The sequence below is a fragment of the Taudactylus pleione genome, unplaced genomic scaffold (assembly GCF_031769625.1).
Source record: "Taudactylus pleione unplaced genomic scaffold, aTauple2 ptg000386l, whole genome shotgun sequence".
Classification (NCBI taxonomy): Eukaryota; Metazoa; Chordata; class Amphibia; order Anura; family Myobatrachidae; genus Taudactylus; species Taudactylus pleione.
Window position 1 is genome coordinate 10,392,563 of NW_028284787.1, and position 27,908 is coordinate 10,420,470.

General features: G+C 39.5%; 1 protein-coding gene across 3 annotated transcripts in view; it reads left to right on the forward strand.

Annotated features, from left to right (window-relative positions):
* Positions 1 to 27,908, forward strand: part of TNS3 (tensin 3) — a 255,650-nt gene that overhangs the window by 210,226 nt on the left and 17,516 nt on the right. For all 3 annotated transcript variants that reach the window (XM_088445714.1, XM_088445715.1, XM_088445716.1), the window contains 3 exons: positions 13,805 to 13,946; positions 15,894 to 16,495; positions 23,277 to 23,360. In XM_088445714.1, coding sequence (XP_088301840.1) covers positions 13,805 to 13,946; positions 15,894 to 16,495; positions 23,277 to 23,360 — 828 coding nt within the window. The remainder of the gene's footprint in view (positions 1 to 13,804; positions 13,947 to 15,893; positions 16,496 to 23,276; positions 23,361 to 27,908) is intronic.

Here is a 27,908-nt window from a genome sequence, read left to right on the forward strand (position 1 = left end):
AAATTTTAACAATATGCCTTTTTAGAGAAGTATGGCATAATTGGTTTAGTGTTCTTATAGTGGTCTTTCCTATACTGGAAGATTTGGAGTGTATTTTTTTTTTTTTTTTTTTTAAATCTGCTTAAAAACAAAAACTGCTTTATTTCAGATGGCACTAAATTGTAGAATGTATAACTTATATACAGCTAACTAATTTCAGAAAATAATAAATTAAGTGTCTGAAAACTAATGCAGACTATGGGAAGAATTCAATAGCCCCAATGATTATTCGGGAAAATAAAACAGGACTTGCCGCATTTTTTTTGCCTTTGGGCACTTCAATTAGATCCTGTTTTATTTGCTGTGATATGGTTACGGACCTATGTGTTTTCACGTTGTGATCGCTAAAAGGGGCTACTATTGGGGATCTCAGGCAGGTGAAAAAAATTCCCCTGTAACTGCTGTCTTTGGGGCTAATTGAATAGCCCCCAAGGGCTCAAATTACTGTGGCTAATAGAATTCCCACAATGATAGCTACTAGAAATTTTGTATCAACTTATCTCTTGAAGATGATTACCGGTAACTTATTTCTGAGTATTCATACCATTTATAAAACAAAAAAACACTTGTTATAAAAGGGTGCAAATCTGATTTGTGTGGCTGATTTGTCAGAGATCAATATCATTGATCGGGTAAAATAAATAGACCACAATGTTTAAGATAGGCCTAAGTAGGTATGTATATTTTGAAAGATTACATGGGATTGCTATATTTTGTGTATAATCAAAGGGGGTGATTCATATGTTTTGCCGGCGGCTTTTTTTTAAGACGCCTGAAAGAGCAATTCAATTGTTGCTCTGTCAGGCGCCGGCATTTCTGCACGCACTCAGGAGGGTGCGATCAATGTGTGAGAAACCCCCTGGTTAGGGTGCGCTAACCGCGGATAGCTCGCCGTAACCAGAATTTTAGACGGGTTTAGCCGTTTTACAAGGCTAAACCTCGTCTCATAGGCGGCGAAGAGGGCGATAATTAATGAGCGCAAAGAACAATTTAATAGCAAACTGGGTGCTCATTAATTATCACGACCTAAAAAACATTTGAATCGCCCCCCCAAAGTGTTTACCTACACTATATAGCCAAAAGTATGTACATGGCCTTCCCAACATTATACCCATATGTGCTTGTTAAACATGTCATTCCAAAACCATGGGCACTAATATGTAGTTGGTCCCAACTTTGCTGCTATAACAGCCTCTACTCATGGGTAAAGCTTTGCGACAGATTTTGGAATAGGTCTACAGCTACTCACATCGATGTAACCACAGGAGCATTGCAGAGGTAGGGTCCTGATATTAGGTGGAGGTCTGGATCAAAGACTGCTTTCTTTTTTTATATATATATTCTTTTATTTAAAGATGCACCAGACAAATACAATAGAAACATATTCAAAACACAAATGCAGGACCAATTGTACATAATGCATTTTCTATATGAAGACAAAATAAACAGATACAAATACAGGGGTAGACAAAAGGAGATTAGCATGGAGGGAGGGTGGTAGAAAGGGGGAATGAAATCGATATTCTAGGTCTCCAACAGGCTACCCAAAACATATTCATATAGGCACATTACAAGAACAACTTAAGCCATTAAAGTCTTGTATTGACAGATTCTTTAAATTCTAACCAGTAAATCCATGTAGTAATAAATGTAGAAAGACAGTCTGTTGCTGACAGGGAGATCTCTTCCACAGTCATGTACATGTCTAATCAGAGTAACCTGTCTTTAACTGAGGAAGGGGATGTTGACTTCCATTTAACTGGTATAACTGACTTGGCCACATTATTCTTATGACGCAATAGGGACTTTTTATATTTAGAGTTAGCCAAGGTATTACATTCAGAATCCAAAATTATGGACCATCATTAGGGTTGGAGGGGCCCCAACACTATCTTTGGCCAAAGACTGATTTCTAAATGATCCTAAAGGTGATTGATAGAGTTAAGGTCGGGACTTCTTCAATACCAAATTTAGCAAGGGCATAGAGCCCATCGTAATGTTCGCTGCAGCAGGAAACGAGTGTGTAGACCTTATAGAAGGGAGTTACTTGTCCATTTGAGTTGGAAATGGTGACAAGCATGGTGGCACAGGCTAAGTTTGATAGTGGTAGTGATGTTAAGTTTTTGTCATCCTGGTCCAAGGAAACGGTGAGTATAGTCATATAATCGACATTCATGATGTTGACCGTTATGATGTCCACATAGTTAGCATACCAAAATCGAACATGATTACTTCTGGAAAATGTCATAGTGACCAGTAGGGATACATTTCAAATTGTCGACATTTCATCAGTGTCGACATGCTGGTGAATTTTGACATGAATATGTCAGCATGTTTTCTCGACTTAATATAGCAATCAAATGCACCTCTGTGGGAAAATTCGTATGCGTTCAACTCATTCATTGATCTTTTAAATGACACAGAAATGTTGTTTTCTTAACTTTTTAATACCCTTTGCTTCTCACGATGTTGGAATATTAAACCTTTAGAAATGATCCTATAAATCTTATAGAAAACATATTTTAGAGACAAGAATGTGGATAACTGTGCAAATATGCTATAGAAAACCACCTGTCCCCATGGTTTGCCAATAAATTATCGCCAGGGTATATGTGCAATACTGGCCTGCAGCAGTATCTTACTGTGTCGGGAACGGGATATGCGCATGCAATAGCCAGTTCACACGTGTCTAGTAGAACTTAAGGATCAGACTTGTACTTTCAATTCCACTGAGTGACAAGAATTTTTATTTTAATAGATAATAAAACATAAAATTATAAAAATGTTTTATTTGAATTCTGAATTAAAAAATTGCCTTAGTTAATTAATGAAGAATTTGTAATTGATTTTCTCCTGCTATTGTCATCCTGTCTATAATAGAAGGAGGATTGCAGTGGCACATGTCTTGCCACAGAATTTGAATTTGCTGCCTTCTCCCATGTCAGGCCTGGCTAACCTGTGACTCTCCAGCTGTTGTGAAACTACAAGTCCCAGCATGCCCTGCTACAGTATTGCTATTAGGGAATGCTAAAACTGTGGCAAAGCATGCTGGAACATGTTGTTGCACAACAGCTGGAGAGCCTCAGTTTGGCCAGGCCTGCACCATGATTTGCGAAGGAAAGCTACTGCTGGAGAAATCTGTCAAATCTCATATCTTGCAGTGCTTTTTCCAGTGTTAACACCTGAGAAATACACCCAATTTCAGATAGACCTTTTGTTCTTTTAAATAGACCCATAGGTTATCATTTTTAGAAAAATATTGCTTGATTTTGTATAAAAAATAAAATGCTGATTTAGCTCCGCTGCTACTCCCTGCGCGGTAAACCCTGCGCCTAATTGAATTCCCCCCACGTGTGAGTACAAACACATAGTATATACTGTGCCTTGCAAAAGTATTCACCCCCTTGGCTTTTTACCTTTTTTGTTACATTACAACCTGTAATTTATTTATTTTTTAATCTGAATTTTATATGATGGATCTGCACAAAATAGTCTAATTTGGTGAAGTGAAATGAGAAAAAAAAAAAAAATATATATATATATATGTATGTGTATATATATATATATATATATATATATATATATAAAAAAATCTTAAAAAAGAAATCTTTAAATAAAATTCAGAAAATTGGCATGTGCATATGTAATCACCCCCTTTGCTATGAAGCCCCTCAAAAGTTCTGGTGCAACCAATTACCTTCAGTAGTCACATAATTTGTGAAATAAAGTCCACCTGTGTGAAATCGAAGTGTCACATGATCTGTCAGTATAAACACACCTTTTCTGAAAGGCCCCAGAGGCTGCAACACCACTAAGCAAGAGGAATCACGCCATGAAGACCAAGGTGCTCTCCAAACAAGTCAGGGACAAAAAGTTGTTGAGAAGTACAATTCTGGGTTGGGTCATAAATAAAATATCCAAATCTTTGATGATCCCCTGGAGCACCATCAAATCCATCATCATCAAATGGAAAGTACATGGTACCACAACAAACCTGCCAAGAGAGGGCTGCCCACCGAAACTCACAGACCGGGCAAGGAGGGCATTAATCAGAGAGGCAGCACAGACACCAAAGGTAACCCTGAAGGAGCTGCAGAGTTCCACAGCAGAGACTGGTGTATCTATGCATGTGACCACAATAAGCCGTACACTCCATAGAGCTGGGCTTTATCGAAGAGTGACCAGAAAAAAGCCATTACTTAGTGATAAAAATAAGAAGACACGATTTGAGTTTGCCAAAAGGCATGTGGGCGACTCCCCAACTGCATGGAGGAAGGTGCTCTGGTCAGATGAGACTAAAATTTAACTTTTCGGCCACCAAGGAAAATGCTATGTCTGGCGAAAACCCAACACATCCCATCACCCCAAGAACACCATCCCTACAGTGAAACATGGTGGTGGCAGCATCATACTGTGGGGATGTTTTTCAGCAGCAGGGACTGGAAAACTGATTTGAGTCAAGGGAGATATGGATGGTGCTAAATACAGCGTTATTCTTGGGCAAAACCTATTTCAGTCTGCCTGTGATTTGAGACTGGGATGTAGGTTCACCTTCCAGCAGGACCATGACCCGAAGCATACTGCTAAAGCAACACTCAAGTAGTTTAAGGGGAAACATTTAAATGTGTTGGAATGGCCTAGTCAAAGCCCAGATCTAGATCCAATTGAGAATCTGTGGTCAGACTTGAAGATTACTATTCACAAGCAGAAACCATCCAACATGAAGGAGCTGGAGCAGTTTTGCCTTGATGAATGGGCAAAAATCTCAGGGGCAAGATGTGGCAAGCTCATAGAGACTTATCCAAAGTGACTTGCAGCTGTAATTACCACAAAAGGTGGCTCGACAAAGTACTGACTTTAGGGGGGTGAATAGTTATGCATGCTTAAGTTTTCGGTTATGTTGTCCTAAATGTTGTTTGATTCACAATATAAAAAAAAACCACAACATCACAGTTGTAGGCATGTACTGTGAATGAAATGATGCACACCTTCAAACTATCCATTTTAATTCCAGATTGTGAGGCAACAAAACATGAAAAAAGCAAAATGGGGGGGGGGTTTGAATACTTTTGCAAGGCACTGTATAAAAAACATAAAAGGTAATGTTATTATTATATTATGTTACTTAGTTTATTTGGTAAAGTGAACATAATACCAAATATATTTTAGACACCATTTTTATGCAGTAATATTTGTATATTTGTGTATATATAAAGCACAACGGAACTCGGAATGATAAAAGCTGCAGCAGCTACATTGAACCACTTTGTATGGTCAATGCAAAAAAAAGAATATAAATATATAGTGTGTGTGTGTGTATGTATATGTATATAATATATATATATATATATATATATATATATACACAGAGCCGTGACTAGACTTTTTGGTGCCCTGTGCCAGAAAGAGCATTGGCGTCCCCCTCATTTTTCAAAGGGACATAATGCACCCAAAAAAGGGCCAAGGCTTCATGGGGAAGGGCCAGGGAAGAGATAGGAGAGGCCAGGAGATGCTGGGGATGAAATAAGAGGAAGCTACAAGCAAGAATTATAGTAAACAGTAATTTGACAGGCCCAAACAGCACCCCCTGACCTGTGGTGCCCTGTGGTGACGGCACCGGTCGCACTACCCTTGCTATGGCCCTTTGTATATATGTGTGTGTGTGTGTATGTATATTGTGTATGTATATATATATATATATATATATATATATACACATATAATATACATTCACTCACACACACATTGTAAGAGGTAAGTCTACATCAAACTGTTTTCTGTCCACCGTCTGTGCATACGACGAGTGCCAGCGGTGGGCAGGTTTTATGCTGAGCACCTGTTCAGCTCATTACTGATGACTGTGTTTCCACATGGATAATGGACAATTTGGTGTTATAAAAGTAGTGATATATTTAGTGATTTCACTGAAGAAAGGGATACTCGTTTAGCTGCAGTGGGCACTTCACTTGATCTCCACTGACAGCAGTGATCGCTACAGTGAGTATAGAGCCAGTTCCCTTGCTTAAATAAATGATAAACAATAACACTTCTCCCCCTCCCCCCCCAAAAAAAAGGATTTATGGAGTCATTTGAACCAGATCCCAACATCAATGATGTAATCATCTGTAGCACATTTGAGGGCCCAGAAGATTCTTTATCGTAGAGATTTCTGAAAGTGAGGAATGCTTCAGATAGGAGATTGTGTGCATCTTAAAAAAAGATTTGTATAGGCAAAGTGGTTGGGTGCAATTATTGCTAAAGACTTTGACTTCTATCAATCCATAACCAGTCAGGGTAGAAAGGCAGAAAGGACCGCAAACCATCATTAAGAGATCTATGAATTCAGGATTGTACCAGCAAATTTAAACATGTCAGGTGATCTCTGACACTGCTGGACCACATCAATCCTAAACACACAAGCAAATCTGTGACATGGCTGGACCTTTTATGTTTTCATAATATCTACTTAAAATTCAACACATTTACGTATCTGTCTGTCCATTACACATCTTGGATGTAGTCACATCTGGTCGGAATCCCGGCGCCAGAATCTCAACTGCCAGCATCCCCATGGTAAGTAAGTGATTTATGCAGAGGATTATGTTCAGGCTGCGAAGGGGGGAGGATTAGGGTTAGGCTGCGGGAGGAGGGTTAGGCTGTGGGCGGGTGCTGCGGTGGGGGGAGGGTTTGGGTTAGGCTGTGACGAGGATTAGGGGGAGAGTTAGGGATAGGCTATTTATGTTCAGGAGTCAGGATTCTGACTGTCGGGATGCCATTGTTGGTATTCTGACCGCCGGCACCCCATCAGCCGGGATCCCGTATCTAACCCATACATTCAAATACTCAATAAAACATACTGTACAGTTACTTCTAATCACTAATTGTATGTCTTATAACTTTATAATACAATATTAGTCACGCTAGACTTTTATCAACTGTTCATTTCTAAATTATTACCCAAATGTCCTAAATTGTCAGAATGAATACTTACTAAACCCAATCCTATCCTTTACCTTAACCCATCCCTCCCGCAGCTGAACCCTAACAGTCCCCTCCCACAGCCTAACCCTATTCATCTCCTACCGTAGCCTAACCCTAACCCTCCCCCTTGTGCCTAATACTAATTCTCGCTGTAGGTATCTGTTGGGATTGTGACTGTCGGGAGGCCGCTGTCGGTATTGTGACCATCGGCATTCAGACCTTCGGGATCCTGACTACTCCCCCCCCCCCCATGCTTTCTGGTAACTAGACGCCTCCCATGTCGCTACATAACCACACTACTCCAATTTCAGTCAGGTAGACTGTAAACAAATGTCTTTGCCATCTACATTGGCTCTTTTCACCTAAGGCACGAAAAAACAAAAAAAATCCCCATACGAGTGCACTATGTCTCGCTATGAAATAAACTCATAAAATATAACTTTTATTGGTACATCTAATAGCCACATAGGTGGTCATATAAAATCACAGCAAAATAAAAGTAAATGGGAAGCCTCACATAACTAATAAATTCTGGATCGACCCTATTCCCCCTTTTTCCCTTGTTGGATCATGCTCTTTTCACCTAATTTCCCACATTGCTGTGACAGCATTAGATACTCAAGTTTGCTTATGTACAAAACTTTCAGTCCACATTGCTTTTTGTGGGACAAGCTGATAAAATGTTTAGTTATATGAAACGCTCTTGAAGGAGCTAAACAACACAGCACACCTCTTTATCATGTACACACTAGTTCAGTGCACACTTTGATGAGTGACTGCTTTTATGCTCTTAGTATAAAAAATGTTAAGTGTCTAAACAGTTTATATATCACAATGGTTGTGGCGCTTTTCTGTTTTTATACAATTAATAGTCAAAAAGGTGCTATCACTGCTTCTCTCTATGCTGCATATAAACTTCCCTGGAGTGCTGTTTATGTACAAAAAGGCTGTTTATGGTGAAATTAATACAATACCAGCCTGGGATATGTTAATCTAATCCATAAATCCAGTGACAAGGGCCTACTGTAGGGTTCAACATTTAATGTAAATGTATATCTACATTTTCTCATCGTTTCCTCGTATCAAACTTTATTACATAGGTACTGACTAAAGCTGGGTACACAATATATAATTTCTTGGATGATATGGTGAATTGGATCAACATAACTACTAATATCTATACCTATCTGTACCTTCTCCACGAGGAGGAAGAGAAGGAGCCCCAAGGCAGTGTGATGCACCTAAATTCTAGCTTCTGATTGGTCCTTCTGTACACCACACTCCCACCCCCCCAGAGTGACCGACACTGTGTCACGCCAGCCGCAATAGCTGATGGTTTCTAGGCATTGCCTGTTGGTCCTGGCTGATACTATAGTCGTAATGCTTTCTTTGTACCTGCAGCTACTCAGCTGCAGTATAATTAATTGTAAGTGGCCTGTCTCTGATTGTGCTGATACTCAGCTGCAGTATAATTGTAAGTGGCCTGTCTCTGATTGTGCTGATACTCAGCTGCAGTATTATTAATTGTAAATGGCCTGTCTCTGATTGTGCTGATACTCAGCTGCAGTATAACTAATTGTAAGTGGCCTGTCTCTGATTGTGCTGATACTCAGCTGCAGTATAATTAATTGTAAATGGCCTGTCTCTGATTGTGCTGATACTCAGCTGCAGTATTATTAATTGTAAATGGCCTGTCTCTGATTGTGCTGATACTCAGCTGCAGTATAATTAATTGTAAGTGGCCTGTCTCTGATTGTGCTGATACTCAGCTGCAGTATAATTGTAAGTGGCCTGTCTCTGATTGTGCTGATACTCAGCTGCAGTATTATTAATTGTAAATGGCCTGTCTCTGATTGTGCTGATAGTCAGCTGCAGTATTATTAATTGTAAGTGGCCTGTCTCTGATTGTGCTGATACTCAGCTGCAGTATAATTGTAAGTGGCCTGTCTCTGATTGTGCTGATACTCAGCTGCAGTATAATTGTAAGTGGCCTGTCTCTGATTGTGCTGATACTCAGCTGCAGTATAATTAATTGTAAGTGGCCTGTCTCTGATTGTGCTGATACTCAGCTGCAGTATAATTGTAAGTGGCCTGTCTCTGATTGTGCTGATACTCAGCTGCAGTATAATTGTAAGTGGCCTGTCTCTGATTGTGCTGATACTCAGCTGCAGTTTTTGCAGCATAAATTATAGCAAATATATTCACGTTAAATCTATGTTCTTATAGGGGAACTAATTGAAATCTGATGTCAATTAATCCCATTTAGTGCTAGTATACATTGTATTGTCAGAGGCAATGCATACCCTTTGACGTGGAGCAGCTCGCTTATTAAAATAAAGTAATAATTGCATTTTAGAATTTTTTTGTTACACATGATCTAAATACTTAATTGTTACCACTTCTTTTTCATGATACTAAAACATTGGGATACATACTGTAGTGTCACTGACCAAGTGCTTTCATTTATTGGATACTACTTGCTGAAATAGATTTTCACAAGGCTGACTATGGGTAATAATTTTTTTAAACTCCCCCATTTACAGTGGCTGTGGAGTGGGGACTTGTGGTGGATTCCAATAAGAAGCTGCAGTGTGATTGTGGCTGCTTCTTTGTCACGTGATCAGGTATCTCCGGAGCAGCTTTATACAAACTTTGGTGGGTTGCTCCCTGGTTAGGCATTATCGTAACCCTACATTGAGATGCCACTTTAAGTGCAGCTGGTTTTACTTGTTGCCACTTTTGAATATGACAATGCACTGAAATGTGTAAATTATAAATTATTGCTTTTTTTTTTCTTTTGTTGTGTGAGGGCGTTGGTGGGATTTTACATCACTTAGGTTAACACCTGTAGTACCTTGATCAGACCTTTTGTAATATACATTTCCATATTTCCTATACGCAATATTTTTGAAACAAATCTATCTTCCCTGAAATGTATTTAGTTGAATGCTACAGGTTGTGTATAGTGCAGCAGGTTAGCCATAAGTATGTTTTCATGATTGATGCTAGGGAGGATTGAAGTAACAGTGAACAGTTTCATCGAAATAGAGGAGGTCATTCTGCAAGTTTCAGCAATATACCTGGCCATTCTGCATGGATTTCTAAATTTGCATCATTTGTTTGTTTCTAAATCCATTTTGCTCTGTGGTTTCAAGCTGCTGGATATTCTATTCAATACTAAATCATGGGGAACTTACAGTATGTCGGCTGCTGCCGCCCTTTGAGCGTGAAATTCTGATATTGTGTGTGTGCAGTTATTAAGCTTGTGTTGTAGCTATCCACTGACCACAGAAATAAGAGATGACCAGGTTTTCAGGTATCTGCTTTGATCAATAAATCCACAGATATTAAATTTGGTGCAGATTGTCAGTCTGTAGCCTTCAAGGAAACCCGAATTTATTTATGACTTTTATTTGCATTTGCAAATAAATACTGCTGGATTCTAAAACTGATTTTGCAGGTTAATGTTAGAAGCTGCCGCAGCAGCTTACAGGTCCGGCTGGTCAGTCATTGTTAAGTGACCGGGACACTGTGTCACGCCAGCCAGAAAAGCTGATGGTTTCTAGGCACTGCCTGTTGGTCCTGGCTGATACTACAGCCAGAATGCTTTCTTTGTACCTGCAGCTACTCAGCTGCAGTATAATTAATTGTAAGTGGCCTGTCTCTGATTGTGCTGATACTCAGCTGCACTGCAATGAATTGCAGGAGACCTGTCTCTGTTCCGGGGTTCTGAAAGCTCCGTGAATAGTTAAAGCACAGTCAGGGCCTTGGTGCATTGCCGGTTATAGATTCTGTCCTGCCAGAAGTCACCTGCCCTGATGCAGTATTCTTGTAGTTTTCTGCCAGTTTGTGCCAGCAATTCTTGATTTTATACTTGTCTCTGCTTTTAGGAATCCCTGCCTGCACTATGTCTTTGCCAGTCCTCATCTGCCTGGTAATCTACCTTTTTCTGGACCTAGATTCTCTCCTGCTCCCACCCCAGCCCTAATGCTGCCTAGTTTCCACGTTGGCCATTTGTACTGGAGTTAAGTCCAGGCTGCATCATAGTACCGGTTGAACTTCCTTCAACTGGGAAAGGCAGCTGTCATAGGTCAACACCTTTATTAGTCTGCGGAGTCATGTGTTGATCTAGGTGTGCATAACTGCTTAGTTACAATTTTCTAAATCATTACTAATTAATCAAATAAAAAAATAAATTATATTAAATATGGCATTTTGAGAACTAGCAAGTGGGTTTTAATTGAGAAAGGGCTTGTTTTAAAAGAGGTGTAAGTAAACTGCACATGTGGCAGTAGGATATTGACACCGGCTGGAGTAAAAGGTTATGGTGAAGTAATAGACTGGCACAAGCGGAAATAGTGATAAATAATTGTAAGTGACAATACGCTGTAATACAAACAGAAATCCTGCGGTAGAATGTACAATTGCAGTGTTAATACAAGCAACATAGTCGTATCAACAGCTGTAGCTGCTGTATACTCTGAACCTGATTCAGAGATGTATGCTAACCCTATGGTTACCGTACATCTCCGATGGTTTAGGGTCTGCGCATGTGCAGAACAGCTCCTGCGATCGCACTCGCAGCCCCCCCCCCCATGCCGCAGCATGATTGACATGCTGCAGGGTTTGGGGGGTGGAGCAGGGGCTTGACTGGCCACCGTTCCTGGAAAGGGGAGCTTGTCACTCCCATTTTCCGGGAGGAACAAGGCCAGGGTCTGCATCGATGGATGCAGATTTCCTGGCCTCACAGCTGCCAGGACCCATCCAGGCTGCGGTAAGCTTCAGCTACCACAACATGGCCAAAGGAGCGGTCGCAAAGGTGATCCCAGGCTGCGACCTTGGTTTCTGTGCAAGTCTGTCCTTTTGAGATGGACAGAATTGCACAGCCACTTGTGTGCGACTCTGTAATTCCATCCATCTTTAAATCAAGCCGTCTGTCCTGATGGTTCACCAGTGGCAATAGTGTCAGCAAAGGGAAGTAAATAAAGTAAGGTAGAGAATCTAAATGGAGTCTTACGTTAACTATAACAAACCTAAATTGAATGAAGATCATTGAAATTCAGGCACAGGACAAGCAGGCCAACGCAGCTCAGGTCAAGTAACCATCTGACAATCCATCTGTAGATCAGCTTGGTGGTACAAGCACAAATGCCTGAACTAAACTTGGTGATGCATCTCTGGATCCTGCTCTCCTTTGGACAACACTACAATGAATGGCAGTGCATTCACATAATCAGCCATTAGGTCATACAGGACCAGTAAAATTGGCTCTTCTAATGTCATTTTCTATCACCCACCTGGCTCTGTGACCTCAGTGCTTGTGTGTGTGATGGTGACATGCAGGGAGAGAATGGCGAGGGACGGCAATAGTATCATCACATGGAGAAGGCATTTTCCATGCAACATTTATGCCCCAACCGGTTAGAAGGGAAAAGTTTTGGTTAGAATAAAAAAGACTGGATAAATTGCAGCTGAAGAGTTAGGGGACAGTCTGCTTGAGAACTAAATAATTCTGTAAAGGTGCAGATTTTATTTTTTAAATAACTGTGCTATTAAGAGTTAAGGAATGTTAAGTTACTTAGCACCACAGAATCTGGAATCCATGGAATGTGACTGCTAGCTCCAGAATGTTCTTGTTTTTGAGCAGCCCCTATGTATTGGTATGAGAATACTAACAGAAATATACTGTATATCTTCTAATGATGCTGGCATAAAATCTATTTGTGTATTGCATCTATTACATTTTAATATTATTTTATATTAACAGCAGACACTGATGCAAATTACTGTAAATCATTATATTAATGAAGGGTTGTAACAAGATTTATTAATTATATGCTGGATATGGTGTACAGTATTAATTTCTGTTTTATTGGATAATATTAGTGTTATGTGTATCTACGTGTTAGAATTTACACTGTATGGGAATAGACATCTGCCTAAAAATTTAAGCTTGGCAGGCTTCATTCTAAAAATCTACAGCAGTATCTTTTAGAATTAACAAATGAATTCATGGCCTCCAGTGTTGGTGTATATTGTATGTATATTTAGGGGCTGATCTTATGAAGTAGAAATCTTCTGAGTGTAGAGATACTTCCACTATGATTAGTCTCCAATTTAAATATTTCAAATTGCAATATATCTTTCCCCATCTTTAACTGTAAGTACAAGTTTGCTAAGCCCAAAACTGTGCATTTAGTGGTGAATGTTGTTTTTTAATAGTTATTTCTTTACTCTTATTTTGGATTTGTAAAACTATACATTTATGTGTCTAGGAACACACCTGAACCATCTCGCTCACAATCCAACAAAGTGTATGATTTTCTCAGTTATGAAAGGATCTTGAGCGCATCCAATTTCTAGTGTACACACTAGTGATTTACCGTTCCAATCTGAAAGATTTTCCATCCTAAAGCTTGTCACAAAGTTTACGTTTTTAAATGAACTATGGACAGATGAACGGAAATGCATACTACACAATTCAAAATGTACAGCAGGTCAGATTCAGTCATCTGATCTGATTGCTATTGTAAAATGATAATCTGTCTTGGGTGCTGCGTGCACACTCTGAGATTATTGGAGCGAGTGGCTGAAAATCATCCAATTGGCCCGATGATTGATCAGTGTGTCCTAGCTTAAGTTCCTCATTAGTGTGCAATAGCTGACAAAGAATCTGCATATACTTTAGATGCTTACAATTGGTATAAGCATTGTTTACAGTCAAAGTACAAAATAGGTGACTTACGTAAGAGCATCATTTCTGCTATTTTTGTGTTTGCATTAGAGATGAAAAGTTACAATGATGGCCTTAAACAGAGAATCCTGCCTTCTGACAGTTCGGATGGGACACACTCTGTATTCTTCATGACTGAATTGGAAAGATCTTCACTCCTGGGGACTGCAAATTCTGCACCCAGAGCAGAAAGGTGGGGTTTTGCTTTGTTTTGCTATTCCGTGTCATGGTTTTAAATGACTTCAAGCAGTAATATGCCACTAACCCTTCTTTTATAGTTCATAATCTGTCTCCTGCATATTACTTAAATACTTCATATTTAACGTAGACAATTTCTCTCCAACTCTGTTGGACACCTACAACCAGACTGCCATCTATTCACTCCACTTGCAACACTTGTTTCTTATCCTCTGCTAAATACTAGAGACATTTCTCCTCACTACTTCTACATTTTCCTCTGCTTTTGACACTGTTGATAATGCTACAGTCTCTCCGCTTCTGTAATAAAGCAGGTGCTTATTATTCATTCTACCTCCTTGGTATCCGCTAGCTCTGATATATCTTGCTCTCTGATGCTGCTTTCCGTTTCTGTGCCACAAAGCTGGATCCTGGATCCCATGCTGTTCTCAGTCTAGACATAATACTCTATAGTCCAATATCCGCCTGTGGGCTCAGTTATGCTGGTAATTGTATTTTATTTTTTAATTTTAAATATCAGTTAAAAAAAAAAGTGTGAAATGTTCATTTGTCAGAAGTAAAAAAATAATTAGTATAATCAATCAGACCCCTCTTGTCCTAATTATATTGTGCAACAGCAATAGTTTTAAATTGTGAACTCTTTACTTAAAATCCATGATATCTTGTGAATGCTGCTTCTACTTTCAGATATAGCCAAATATTAAAATAACATAAAATGAGTCTAATGTAAGCCTTTAGTGTTTTTTTTTTTTTTTTTTTTGTAGTTATTAAATTGGCAGTAAAAATATTTTCAGTGCTTGAAAAGATGGGGTTTCACCAGAGTAAGGGGCTCATGTGCAGTAACCGTGCTCCCTCCCTCCCCCCCACACACCCTTTGTTTCAACTCATGCATTGGGAAGACTCTGGCCCTGTGCCATAATCTACTGCACATGTGCAATCTCTGAGAAACTGCCGCCTGCGCCGTTCTCCACGTCTTTCTCTACTGTGCATGCGCATCTCTCTTCCATTAGGAATACACCCCTGCTAAGTCCTCCTCATTTCCCTTCACTTGAGTCTCTTTCTTTTGTCTGGACAAGAATGTACAAATAGTCTTTTTGCTATTTCATCCTGGGCAGCTCATGTGAAAATGAACTCTAGGAAGATTGGAGCTTATATTCTTCGATCAACCCCACCCCCTCCTTTCTGAATGTTCCTGGTCATTAATAAATCCACAATAACATCAATCTTTCAAGCCTGTCCTACATTCAGGCCCGATCACTTTCAGCTGTGCAATATCCTCTAAATATGCCTCTTCTTCATACATGATTGCACTAAGCAACTACAGATGTGTCCTTATTCACCTAGCTTCAAACCGTGCCAAAAAAACCCATTTGGCACGCCACAAAAAGTGACTAAGCCATGCCGTGTGTCTTGTCGCTCAGCATTGTTACTGAATTTGCGTCTCTCACACTGCTAATGCAACAAAAACACAAAGTGTGCACCTCCTGTACACCACAAGGGGATTTGTATTCCACAGAAGTTCAGAAATTATGCTAATATGAGAAAAAGTAAGAGACCTAGATCCGTTATGACCACACCACAAAACATTGAGCGAATTTACACTGCCATGATTGCAAGAGAGTACAATTTTACGCCCCCCAGTACACAACAATGTTACTTGTATGCGGATTCAGTGCAATAAAGGTGATAAAGTGCAGAAATACAAAACTAAATATATAGTTCAAAAACGCTAAGTGAATAAGGACTCCTCTGTAATTAAGTGTTGTAATGTTTCTTAATTAGCATATGAATCCAAATATATTCTATTATCATAAAATTGACCTCTTGAACATGTTTTATCATGCTTAAAAAAGGTTGTGTTGAATATCTAATTACTACCAGTATTTAGGCTGTTTATCATTTAAATATACCTGATTCTTTTTATATCTTCTTTTTCCTATAGCATTTCAGAAGTTGAACGTTTATGGAATGAAAATGCAACAAAACCTTTGTTCGCATATCAATCTTCATTAAAGAGCAGAAGCAGGTCACCAGTAAGGGATCTGCAGTCATTAGAGTTTCTGAACTCAGAGAGATCAATATTGAACAACGAGTCCCCTCCTGGGCTTCAGGCTCTTGCAATAAGCAGTCAGGATTGTGCACCCACTGATATACAAGAGAACTCTTCAAGCAAAAATAATCAGGCATATCTGAACTTTGAAAGTCATGTTATTGCCAGCAATAGTCCTCTGGTAGATGAGAAACATGTGTCGTTTCTCTCAGGTGCAAATGGTTCCCCTAAAACCATAAGAACACAGTTTTCCACAGACAATAACAACTCGCAAAGCCAAGGCAGTCCAGTTCTACACAATGTAGTAAAAAGTCTTCATTCACAACCCCCTCTACCTGAGAAAAAGAGAATTTCTGAAGGGGAAAGATCATTTGGTTCTGTCTCTCCTTCTTCAAGTGGCTTCTCAAGTCCACACAGCGGCAGTACAATCAGCATACCATTTCCCAATGTGCTCCCTGATTTCTCAAAACTTCTAAGTGAATCTCCTCTCCCAGGTAACGCAAAAGTAAATGATTTTATATACAGAGTGCAACTTAGTCATTGTTCTGTGATTAATAACGTGTATTGGTTTACATTGGGAGCTCTACTTGAGCTTATGATTACTACTGATTTAGGGGCTTATGTATCAAAGCTTCATGAGAGATAAAATTGTGAGATTAAATCACAAACCAATCAGCTTCTAACTTACATTTTATAGGCTGTGTTTGAAAAATGATAGTTAGGAGCTGATTGGTTAATACATTTTCTCTCACAATTTTATCTCTCATCAAGCTTTAATACATAGGCCCCCTAATCTGTATTTATACTACTGTACATATGTTTGCCAAGATGTGGCTATTCAAATAAATTCAGTAAAAGTTATATTTTATGTCAGTATGATAACAAGAGTACACCACAAAGGAGTTTTCTTTTGATTCGCTCCTTGCAAATCTCCCCTTGTGTACATTAAGTAAGCAAGCCTGATGATTTGGGTTTTGGATGCTGCTGTCACAAATGGTGGGAAACCCTTGCGGTCAGTAGGAGAGTATGTAGGTGACCTCACCATCAGAGAGGGCATCCCTTATATGCTTTTACCTGAAGAGCATTTTGTATTTTAATTGCAAAAGACTGCCAGTCTGTGCATTTCAATTAAATAATAACCTGTTGCTGCCTTTTATGATGGTGGTGCATGTCCCTTCAGATAATTCAAGAGCAAAGGAATGCAGATGCAGTTTGGGATATTAATGTGCATAATGTATCCATGTAATGCATAATGTATCCATGAATACCCATGCCGGCCAATTCAAGCAGCAGCGTCCACCCCGCGTGCTATACCACAGAGGTGTACTTTTCCACGCAGCTGTTGGAGCTTTACACTGAATCAATGACTTGGCGTGTGTTAACTCCTGGGTTACCGTGCAGGGAAAATGCAATTTGTAGCGTTTCCCCATGCAAAGTGATCAATTATCTGCAGGACATATCCCACGACTAAATGACTTCCACCCTTTGGGGTATATTTACTAAAGTGAGAGTTTTTAGAAATGGAGATGTTGCCCATAGCAACCAATCAATTCTAATTAACATTTAACTAGAACTTTCTAGAAGATAATAGCTAGAATCTGATTGGTTGCGATGGGCAACATTTCCACTTCTAAAGACTCTCACTTTAACAAATATACCCCTTGTTGTGAGGTTTCAGAAGTCTAAATACTGCACCATGACACCAATTTAATTACAGGTGATCTTTATATGTGGTCCTTGCATTTTGCATATGCTACTTGATTTTCATGTGTTTTACTGTTCTAATTTGAATAAAACATATATTATTAATTGTGTTAATTACTGTAACTAAAGATATTAATAATAATGTAGTATATGTTGGAGCTTATAATATTTAATTATATTTATTTCATATACGTTTTTAAAACCAAGATCTGCAGAGCATGTTGGAAACATATGCAAGGGATTGGAAACCCACAGCTTGTCCCACCATTTCAAACTCAAACATAACAATAATCCTAAAGGGCTCAAATTAATAGGAATAAAACAATTGATACAGATCTGGAGGGGAGGTGACTATTAAAACCATAAATAAAGAAGAACTCGGATGGATTTTCACATTGAAAACACAATCTCCAAAATGATTAAATATAGATAATGAAGTAAGATCCATTATCAATCAATAAATTAATCCACCACCAGTACATTAATTTTTTTCCATTTCATTACTCTCATTTATCTAAAGATTACTCTATCCACACATTATTTTCTTCAATACCTTCTGTATCTTTCTTACGTCTCTCTCCCTGTAGTGTGAATAACATATAGATTATCATTATCCAATTTAGTACAATACACCTGGGACACTATCTTTTTCAATATAATTGGACTTATGGGACACACATGTACAAAGGTGTCATTAATTAAGAGATCTTTATTTTAGCAAAGCATGTGTTAATCCAACTCATTTCATATTGATTCCAATACCACAAAGAGTCAAATTATCAAAGTAGGAATTAACAATAAGGTATCCTCTGCTATTAACCTATTATTCTACATAAGGCATATATTCTGCAATCAGTAGGGTTGGATGTATGTGTCTAATCACAAATCATACCTTATGTATACACTCCTTAATCAATAGCAACATGGACATGACTGACAGGCAAGAACATAATCTCTAGATTGTGTATGCCACATCACCATGACTACGGACTTCATCCATTGGGAGTGACGAAGGGCAGCCCCCGTATAAATGGAGCACCATGAATCATATGAACAATATGTCCCTGAGGTAGGCCGCTACGCATCGGACCAATAAAACCCCAGCACACCTATCTGCTTTGGACCTTATACACAACTTGCTACATACTCCTCGATCATAGTAAGTGGCATCACACGAGATCTCTCGATACCATGATCGATCCAGGAAGTGCACTCCGCCCACGAGCCGGCTAGAGTGAGCCATTAGACTCGGAACCCCCTCCCCCACCCCCCCGTCTGCTGGATAACATCCTGAGTCTCCTTATCATCCGGAGAGTCGAGCAGCCAGACGCGACGCTGGACAGCCGGGGACCACGGGACCGCTGGGATCGTGGGACCCGGTAGTCTATCCACTTCTGGTGATTAGTAAGGATAACATAGAGAGTGTGTAACCTGGTACACACTCCACCAGAGGCGGGCACATCGGACACATAAACGAAAATCCACAAGACATAGGGTAAGTTGTCGGACCAGAGAGTACGGGACGTCGCCCCTCCAGAGCGCAACCCCCGCATTGTACATTTGACTATTCTTTTGTATAAATATTTTTTAAACTTTTGAATACCTCCCTTTTTTATTATTACGCAAGAAAAAGTGGACTGTTTATGGACCTGGCTTGTTATCTTCTTGGATTACAGGCAGGGTTTAAATATTGTTTATACCTTCACTCAGAGAACTTTCTGGAGTCACAATGCTCCTATCTACTATTAACCAATAAATATTACTTTCTCAATCTACTAAAGGTGGGTACACACTATATAGATATATCTGCAGATGTTGGTTGCTCGTACACACTGAACTACCATCATCTGTGCCTGCCCGCAGGTCCCGGTGACCAGGGGGCGTGTCCCGGTGGGTGGGGGGCGTGTCCCGTCCCCTCCCCGCGGCTGCCGCTGTGTGTGTACGGGTGGTCTGCAGACCGATCGTGCACACCTGCCGATGGGCAGATATGTCTGCAGACATGTCTGTCCATTGGCTGTGCAGCACAGCCAATGCGATATGTCAGTGAACGCCGACGTTCACCGACATATCGCGGGTACACACTGCCCGACGGGCAGCAGATACATTGGCCGATGAATGTGTTGATTGTGCAACTCAAGCATAATTTTGAACTATCACCATAGTTAACACACAGGCCAAGCGCAGACACACTACAACTATTGAATCGTTTTTTAGTATACATGGATTATTTTAGATAACTTCACATTAATATTTCGAGGTGTGCCTTTCGCTTTTATTTTAGCTATTTGTTTAAGCTTAATCAAGCATTTGTGTCCATACTTCAAACCTGGAGTCAATTTGGTGATGAAAAGTCACTTCACAATATTGTATTGATTCAACAAGGATATTGCCCATGTACCCCAAACTCCTGTGCTATTGTGCAGCACTTCCACCTCTTGCTGGGGGAGCACTGCTTGTATTTAGCAGTACTTGCGCTTGTACTTGCACTGCTTGTTGCTTAGCAGGAGTCCATGCTAACATGCATTCAGCTGAATACAGCAATACTGGGTACAAGTGTTTTTGGCCACTGGAAAGCCAGATAAATTGGTAGTGGGATGGGTATGGGATGCCGGCACTCAGGATCCCAGCAGTCAAAATCCTGACGCCGGCATCCCGACAGGGTTAGGATACCGACACCTGTCGGTAGGTATCCTAACCCTCCTTCCCCAGTGCCTGAACCTAACCTCTCCCCCTAGTGCATATACCTAACTTCCCCATCCCCCCCAGTGCATAACCTTTAACCCTCCCCCCCAACCCCACTACTTACCTTTGGCATGCCGGTGCCGGAATTCTGGCACCGGTATTCTAAGCGCCGGCATTCCCTGTGCCGGAATACTGATCGTATCCCATTGGTATTTACTGTTAAACAGGCAGTATTGTCATTTTTAATGCTGGATAATTCATATGGAATAAGCTGTATTTCAGTCGTCTTCTATTTTTTTTTGTACAAAGCTGCACTGGATCTAAGGATGTGTTACAGTATTTAATTAATGTCAGTACTTCAATTCTTAATTGGTCAGTGTTACATAGAGTTCATGAGGAACAATGTTGAATGGGGCTATTCATTGCTATTTATAGCACAGCCACTCAACATATTTAGCATTTGATTTTACATTCATGATCAAATGGTAGAGGCATCATACGTCAGTCCTCAGAAATCACCCCACAGCTTAGACAACTGTCATCAAGAATGTACAGTTTATTTTTGCTGCCTCAAGTTATTTTGTTTTTATGGCTAGCAGGTGGTAGTATAGATGCAGTATTATATTGGACTACAGTGTCTGCTACTTGGGTTGAGACTAAGTAAATATATGTGAAGAAATGAGCAACAGCCATCTTATCCCTGCAGTATCCATAAGCAAGTAATAACAAAAATTATCCTTAACTGGAAATGAAAGAAAATTTGGGGGATTGCATAAAAAGATGGTTTATAAGGGAACTAAGGAGAAGTGTCACAAATACAAACGTACCTTTAGAAGACATGTTACAAAAATCTCCCATCTACAGTATAGTAGATTTCCTTGCTGTACTGTTTGTCATGAAGCCTTATACAAAATGCATTTTTACCAAGAAGCCTTTTATTATACACATTAATTAAAGCCTGCCAAGCTTCGTGCCAATGAGGCGCGTTCTTTAGACGTTACATTAAACCAAGCTAGGATTCCAGATGTTGATGTGTTCTATGCACTTATACGATTGGATCGACAGGGACTCTGATGTATGCTTTATAAAAAAAAAAATTTTTTAATCTTATGACATCCATCTGATTCAGCATAACCTTCTTTATAAGTAGGAGCTTCAAATGTTTAGGTACTGAGTGCTTCAAAATAGCTGCTTTGCAGCAGAATGGTTAGTTGCATCAGGGATTATTCTATAATCTTTAGAATGTAAGCTCTCACGAGCAGGGCCCTTGTCCCTCACATGCTTCTCCCTCCCCCTACTTATATTATAATTTACTCCCTAACTCCCCACAACGGCCCCTAACACTTGGTTGCTCATGTCCTGCTGCTTGTGTTATGCAGCTATGTTTATAAACCATGTCTTTGTCCTACATTGTTTTGTATTACTATTAACTGTTTTTTCTTGTGTGCTCATTTATGCACTGTGTAAGGCGCTGCAGAACCTTTGTGGCGCCATATAAATAAAGGATAATAATAATAATAATTTGGTAAATAATTGTAGTAGCACTATACTTGTGCAATGCAAGGACAAACTAGGGAACTTAACCTAATTAAGGGGGTGATGTTTCAAACCTTTTAAAGAGTGGATAAGAGGAGAAATTGCCCATAGCAACCAATCAGCTTCTCGCTAACAATTATAAAGTACATGTAAGGTAATTGCTATGGGCAATTACTCCACATGCTCTCTTCTTCACTCGATACACGGGGCGGATGTATGAAGCTCTGGGAAGTGATAAAGTGGAGAGTGATAAACGTCCAACAAATCAGCTCCAAACTGTCATTTTTCAAACACAGCCTGTAACATAACAGTTAGGAGCTGATTGGCTGGGCGGTTATCACTCTCTAGTTTATCACTTCCCAGAGCTTCATACATCTGCCCCCATATGTACTCTTAAGTTTTAACTTTAACAGGATTTGCTTAATGCACTTTTCTTTGGTGTATTATTCTTTTAGCTACCAATGATTTATGTATTATCTGTCTTTTAAAAATCACTGTTATAGATATTTTATATCATATTTACCTATTATTTTTTCTTTACACGATGGAAGGGTTTCTGGAAGGATGATGAAGAAGCCACTGAGGGCTTTGTAAATCATGTCATTATGGCCCCATTCCTCACTTGATGCCATAAATTGTAGTTTGATGTAGTCTCTTCTGAAGTCCATGGGACTTTCCCCAAGAATTCCAGAGTTTTCAGAATAGGCAAATATGATATACTGTATTTTCTGGAAATTTTAATGCAGGATATGTGATCAAAATGTCGATTCACAACAGATTCTTATTAAAATAAACTGCTTCTGAAACGACTTGTGCAGATAAATGCTCTTTCCCATATAAAGTGCGTCTGACATTTGCAAGCGGCATCTGGTGTCCGCTACCTCTGGGAATTTGCCAAAATCAAATTGTTTTTCCGGGGTAAAAGGCTCTGTGGTAACCTGCTGAACTATCACCAATTCCATAAAAATGTATTCAATATTTAATCTTGCAATACAAAATTTCACTTTTCACATAAATTACATGACATCCAAAAAGAAATGCACAGCATTTTTAGTAGTTCCGTTAATTACTCTTACTGGCTACATTTCCTCTAGAGCAGGATCCTGAGAATATACTGAGATCGGCATTCTCACTTGTTATTTCTAGGTGCAGTCTTTTACACTTTAGCTGCAAATGAGTTTTATTTTCACTGCTGAATAAAATAATGAGTTATATGACACCAATTTAGTTGATTGTGTTCATTTTTGCACAGACTTTTACTTTGTTTTTAAATGTATTTTTTGTATTATACTAGACAGCTATCATAAAAATGGTTTCTTAATTTGTAAAATGTAGTTTTATTTTGTTTTACAGAAAATTCAACTGATAAGATGACAGTGAAATTTGTGCAAGACACCTCCAAATTCTGGTATAAGCCTGAGATCTCAAGAGAACAAGGTATTTTTGCTTGTGTTACACAACCATATTGAGACACACTCACTGGTGGAAGTGGTCCAGTATGCGGCAGCATACAATGCCATCAGTTCTACTGCCTTGATTGTAGAACTATCAAATTCCATTAAAGTTCACTTAATATACAGTACAGCCATTTCTAAATTTTCACTTTGACCTTGTGTATGTATATTCACATGATTACTTCATGATAAATGTGTCACTGCTAAAGTCATAAATAAAATGTCACCATATCATTTGTACACACATACAATTTTATGTATATGTACATATGTGTGTGAGTGTGTATATATATATATATATATATATATATATACACATACACACACACACATAAGGAGGTGTGTTAGAATTACCTGGATATCTGCACAAATTGGACAGAAAGTGTGATCTGATCTTCATCAAAATGATGAGAGCAGATATATACAGTCTACTTATACTAACGACACACAAATGACAGTACTTTTCTTGTCAACACTAAATAGTGAGGAGGCCAATCCCGGGTAATTTTTTAAAATCCCAGGATTTGGGATTGAAAAACGATCAATCCCGAAATTCACAGGACACCCGTTTTGAGATGGTCAATGGGTCGGGCGGGCGCAGCTGAAGGGACGGGCTGTCGTGGGGCTGCGCAGCATGACCTCTGATGTCACGTCACGCTGCACACAGCCAGAGCAGCCGAGTAGCATCTGAGCGAGTGCTGCAGGTGCTCAGCGTTGCCCATCGTAAGAAAAAACACTAAAGCGCATGTGATCACTAGTCACAAAATCCCGGGATTGGAAGCTCCAATCCCGGGATTCAAATCCGGACGATTTTAGGGAAAACTTCCGGGTTCCTGTCGATCCCAATCCCAGGATTGGCCTCCCTACTGAATTGATCTATCTAATATTCAAAATATAGACTGGAAAATTATGGAAACCCCTAGACTAATGCTAACCTGGAGCGCAATCAAGGAGACAAGATTGGAGGGGGTAAATTTACTAAAGTGAGAGTTTTTAGAAGTGAGTTTTAAAAGTGATGTTGCCCATAGCAACCAATCAGATTCTAGCTATTATCTGCTAGAAGGTGCTAGTTAAATGTTAACTAGCACCTTCTAGTAGATAGTAGCTAGAATCTGATTAGTTGCTAGGTGCAACATCACTTTTAAAAATCACTTCTAAAAACTCTCACTAGTAAATTTACCCCGAGGTGTTGGTTAGAGATGACCTATTCTCTAAAAACCAATCACATATTTTGAGCTTGCTCTTCACATGAAGCATTACTGGATGTGAGTCATGCCTCAAACAAATAAGATTTCAGAAGACTTAAAATGAAGAATTGTTGACTTGCATAAAGCTGGAAAGGCTTACATAGTATCTCTCCTTGGGGCCAATTTGTAATAGGGTGAGAGTATAGAAAATGTGAGCGTTTTTAGCAGTAAACTCCCACATTGGTTGAGTTTTATCTTCAAAATGGGAAAACATCTGTATGAGAGTTTAAATCGTGAGAATATTTGAGTCTGAAAAACATGTGAGTTTGCATGTTCTCAGACTCTTATAACATTGGGCGAGCTTAAAATGTGTGTGAGTTTACTGCTAAACTCTTACATTTTCTAAACTTTCACCCTATTACATTTGGCCCTTGATGTTCATCAGTCCACTGTAAGACAAATTGTCTATAAATTCTGCACTGTTGCCACTCTCTCTAGGACTGGCTAAACAGCCATGGCCAAAAGTTTTGAGAATTACACAAGTATTGGTTTTCACAAAGTTTGCTGCTTCAGTGTTTTTAGACCTTTTTGTTAGATGTTACTGTGGTAAAATTACAAGTATTTCATAAGTATCAAAGGCTTTTATTGACAATTACATTAAGTTTATTCGAAGAGTCAATATTTGCCGTGTTGATCCTTCTTTTTCAAGATCTCTGCAATTCGCCCTGGCATGCTGGCAATCAAATTCTGGGCCACATACTGACTGATGGCCACCCATTATTGCCTAATCAATGCTTGAGGATTGGCCACAAATTCTCAATGGGATTAAGGTCTGGGGAGTTTCCTGGCCATGGACCCAAAATTTCGATGTTTTGTTCCGCGAGCCACTTCGTTATCACTTTGTTGGCATGACACAGGATGAAGGCTTTTGGAGGATGGCCTGGTGTCAAGAAGGGCAGCAAAGAAGCCACCTCTCTCCAGGAAAAACATCCGGGACAGACTGATATTCTGCAAAAGGTACACGGATTGGACTGCTGAGGACTGGAGTAAAGTTATTTTCTCTGATGAATCCCCTTTCAGATTGTTTGGGGCATCTGGAAAAAAAACTTGACCGGAGAAGGAAAGGTGAGCACTACCATGTGTCATGCCAACAGTAAAGCATCCTGAGACCATTCATGTGTGGGGTTGCTTCTCAGCCAAGGGAGTGGGATCACTCCCTATTTTGCCTAAGAACACAGCCATGAATAAAGAATCGTACCAAAACATCCTCTCAAGAGCAACTTCTGCCAACCATCCAAGAACAGTTTGGTGACAAACAATGCCTTTTCCAGCATGATGGAGCACCTTGTCATAAGGCAAAAGTGATAACGCAGTGGCTCACGGAACAAAACATCTAAATTTTGGGTCCATGGCCAGGAAACTAGCCAGATGTTAATCCCATTCAAAACACGAGTATGGCCTGGTGTCAAGAAGGGCAGCAAAGAAGCCACTTCACTCCAGGAAAAATATCAGGAACAGACTGATATTCTGCAAAAGGTACAGGGATAGAAATGCTGAGGACTTGGGTTAAAGTTATTTTTTCTAATTAATCGCCTTTTCAGATTGTTTGGGGCATTTGTAAAAACGCTTGACCGGAGAAGAAAAGATGAGCGCTACCATCAGTCAATCCTGAGTCATGCCAACAGTAAAGCATCCTAAGACCATTCATGTTTGGGGTTGCTTCTCAAGCCAAGGGAGTGGGCTCACTCACAATTTTGCCATCAGTCAGTATGTGGCTCAGAAGTTCATTGACAGCATGCCAGGGTGAATTGCAGAGGTCTTGAAAAAGAAGTTTCAACACTGCAAATATTGACTCTTTGAATAAACTTAATGTAATTGTCAATAAAAGCCTTTTACACTTAAGAAATGCTTGTAATTTTACTTCAGTATACGATAGTGACATCTGACAAAAAAGTCTAAAAACACTGAAGCAGCAAACTTTGTGAAAACCAATACTTGTCATTCTCAAAACTTTTGGCCATGACTCAACTCCACAGAATGTAGTGGCTATTGACAGGAACTGAAAAAAAACAGCTCATGACTGACCAGTCTTGTTAACCCCTAGTGGGTATGTGCACTTTCTGAAGTCTCGTGTTTTGAATTCACTGAAATAGCTGAGCAAATGAAAGTGTGAACTCAGATAGTTATAGACACACAGAATAGTGTGTTATTTTTTTTGAAGCGCTTGCATGCTTTGCTCTTTCAAATTCAATTGAGGCGCAGTGTTTATACTCCAGTGGGTAATGGTCCTATGTGTATTAATAACCATTGTTTCACATCAGAGTTTGTTTTTCAAATTTACTATTTTGGAAATATGTATAATATGTCTGTAAATGAGCGATGTTTTGCTCATACTTCTAAAACTCCAGTTTGACTAGAATAAATGTAGTAAAATTACAATTTTATCTCTTACACACTTGTCTATACTGGCACAGCATTTTTGAAGATCATACCATTCTTCCTTCAATGGGTTTGTTTGTAGAAACTTAAGCGTGTTTGCACATGTTAGTCAGGTACTCTGAATTTTTTTGCCAGTAACAAGGAGAAGATTGTGTGTTGTTTTTTTTGCACATATAGCATTGATTTATTGTAAAAAAAAAAAAAAAAAAACCTGTTTAGAATTTATCAAAGAATCTGCATTCCTGGAAATAATTTCTTAAACTAACTTTTTTTGCCTATCTTGTACTAGTTTTCACTGAACTATTCATCTTGTAAATATCCACCCACATCTACACTACCAGCAGCAGCAGTAAAAAGCAGCAAGAATGTGTCTAAAATTAACTATTATTTATGTCTCCAAAGACTGAGCTATTTCTCTTGCCGCTTCACATCCACCTCACCCCTGTGCAGAGCCTTGCACTCATAGGCGTATTTACAATTAGTGCAGGGTGTGCCGTGTACTTGGTCAGGGGTGCCCCACACCGTACAGCCTGCACCCACAGTATGCTTACCTTGTGCGGCAAGCAGGTCCCTCCTCCTCCGCGGCGCCATTTTCCAAATGTCTTCTTTATTTGCTTGTGCACATGGGCCATCTTACCGAATATCACTGGGAAGAGTGCCGCAGAGGAGGAGAGACCTGGCATAAGGTAAACTGCGGGGCAACTGCTCTAATAAGGGGCCCACTGCACATGGGCCCCCTTGGGCATTCATATTCCCCTGCTTACACTGACCTGCATATCATTCAAAATCCAATTCAAATACCTCACTCTTACCTAAAAAGCCACCAGAAAACACCACCTCTTCATACATCTCAAATATCATCTCCAAATACTTTTCTTTATATCCTCTTATACCTACAACTGATC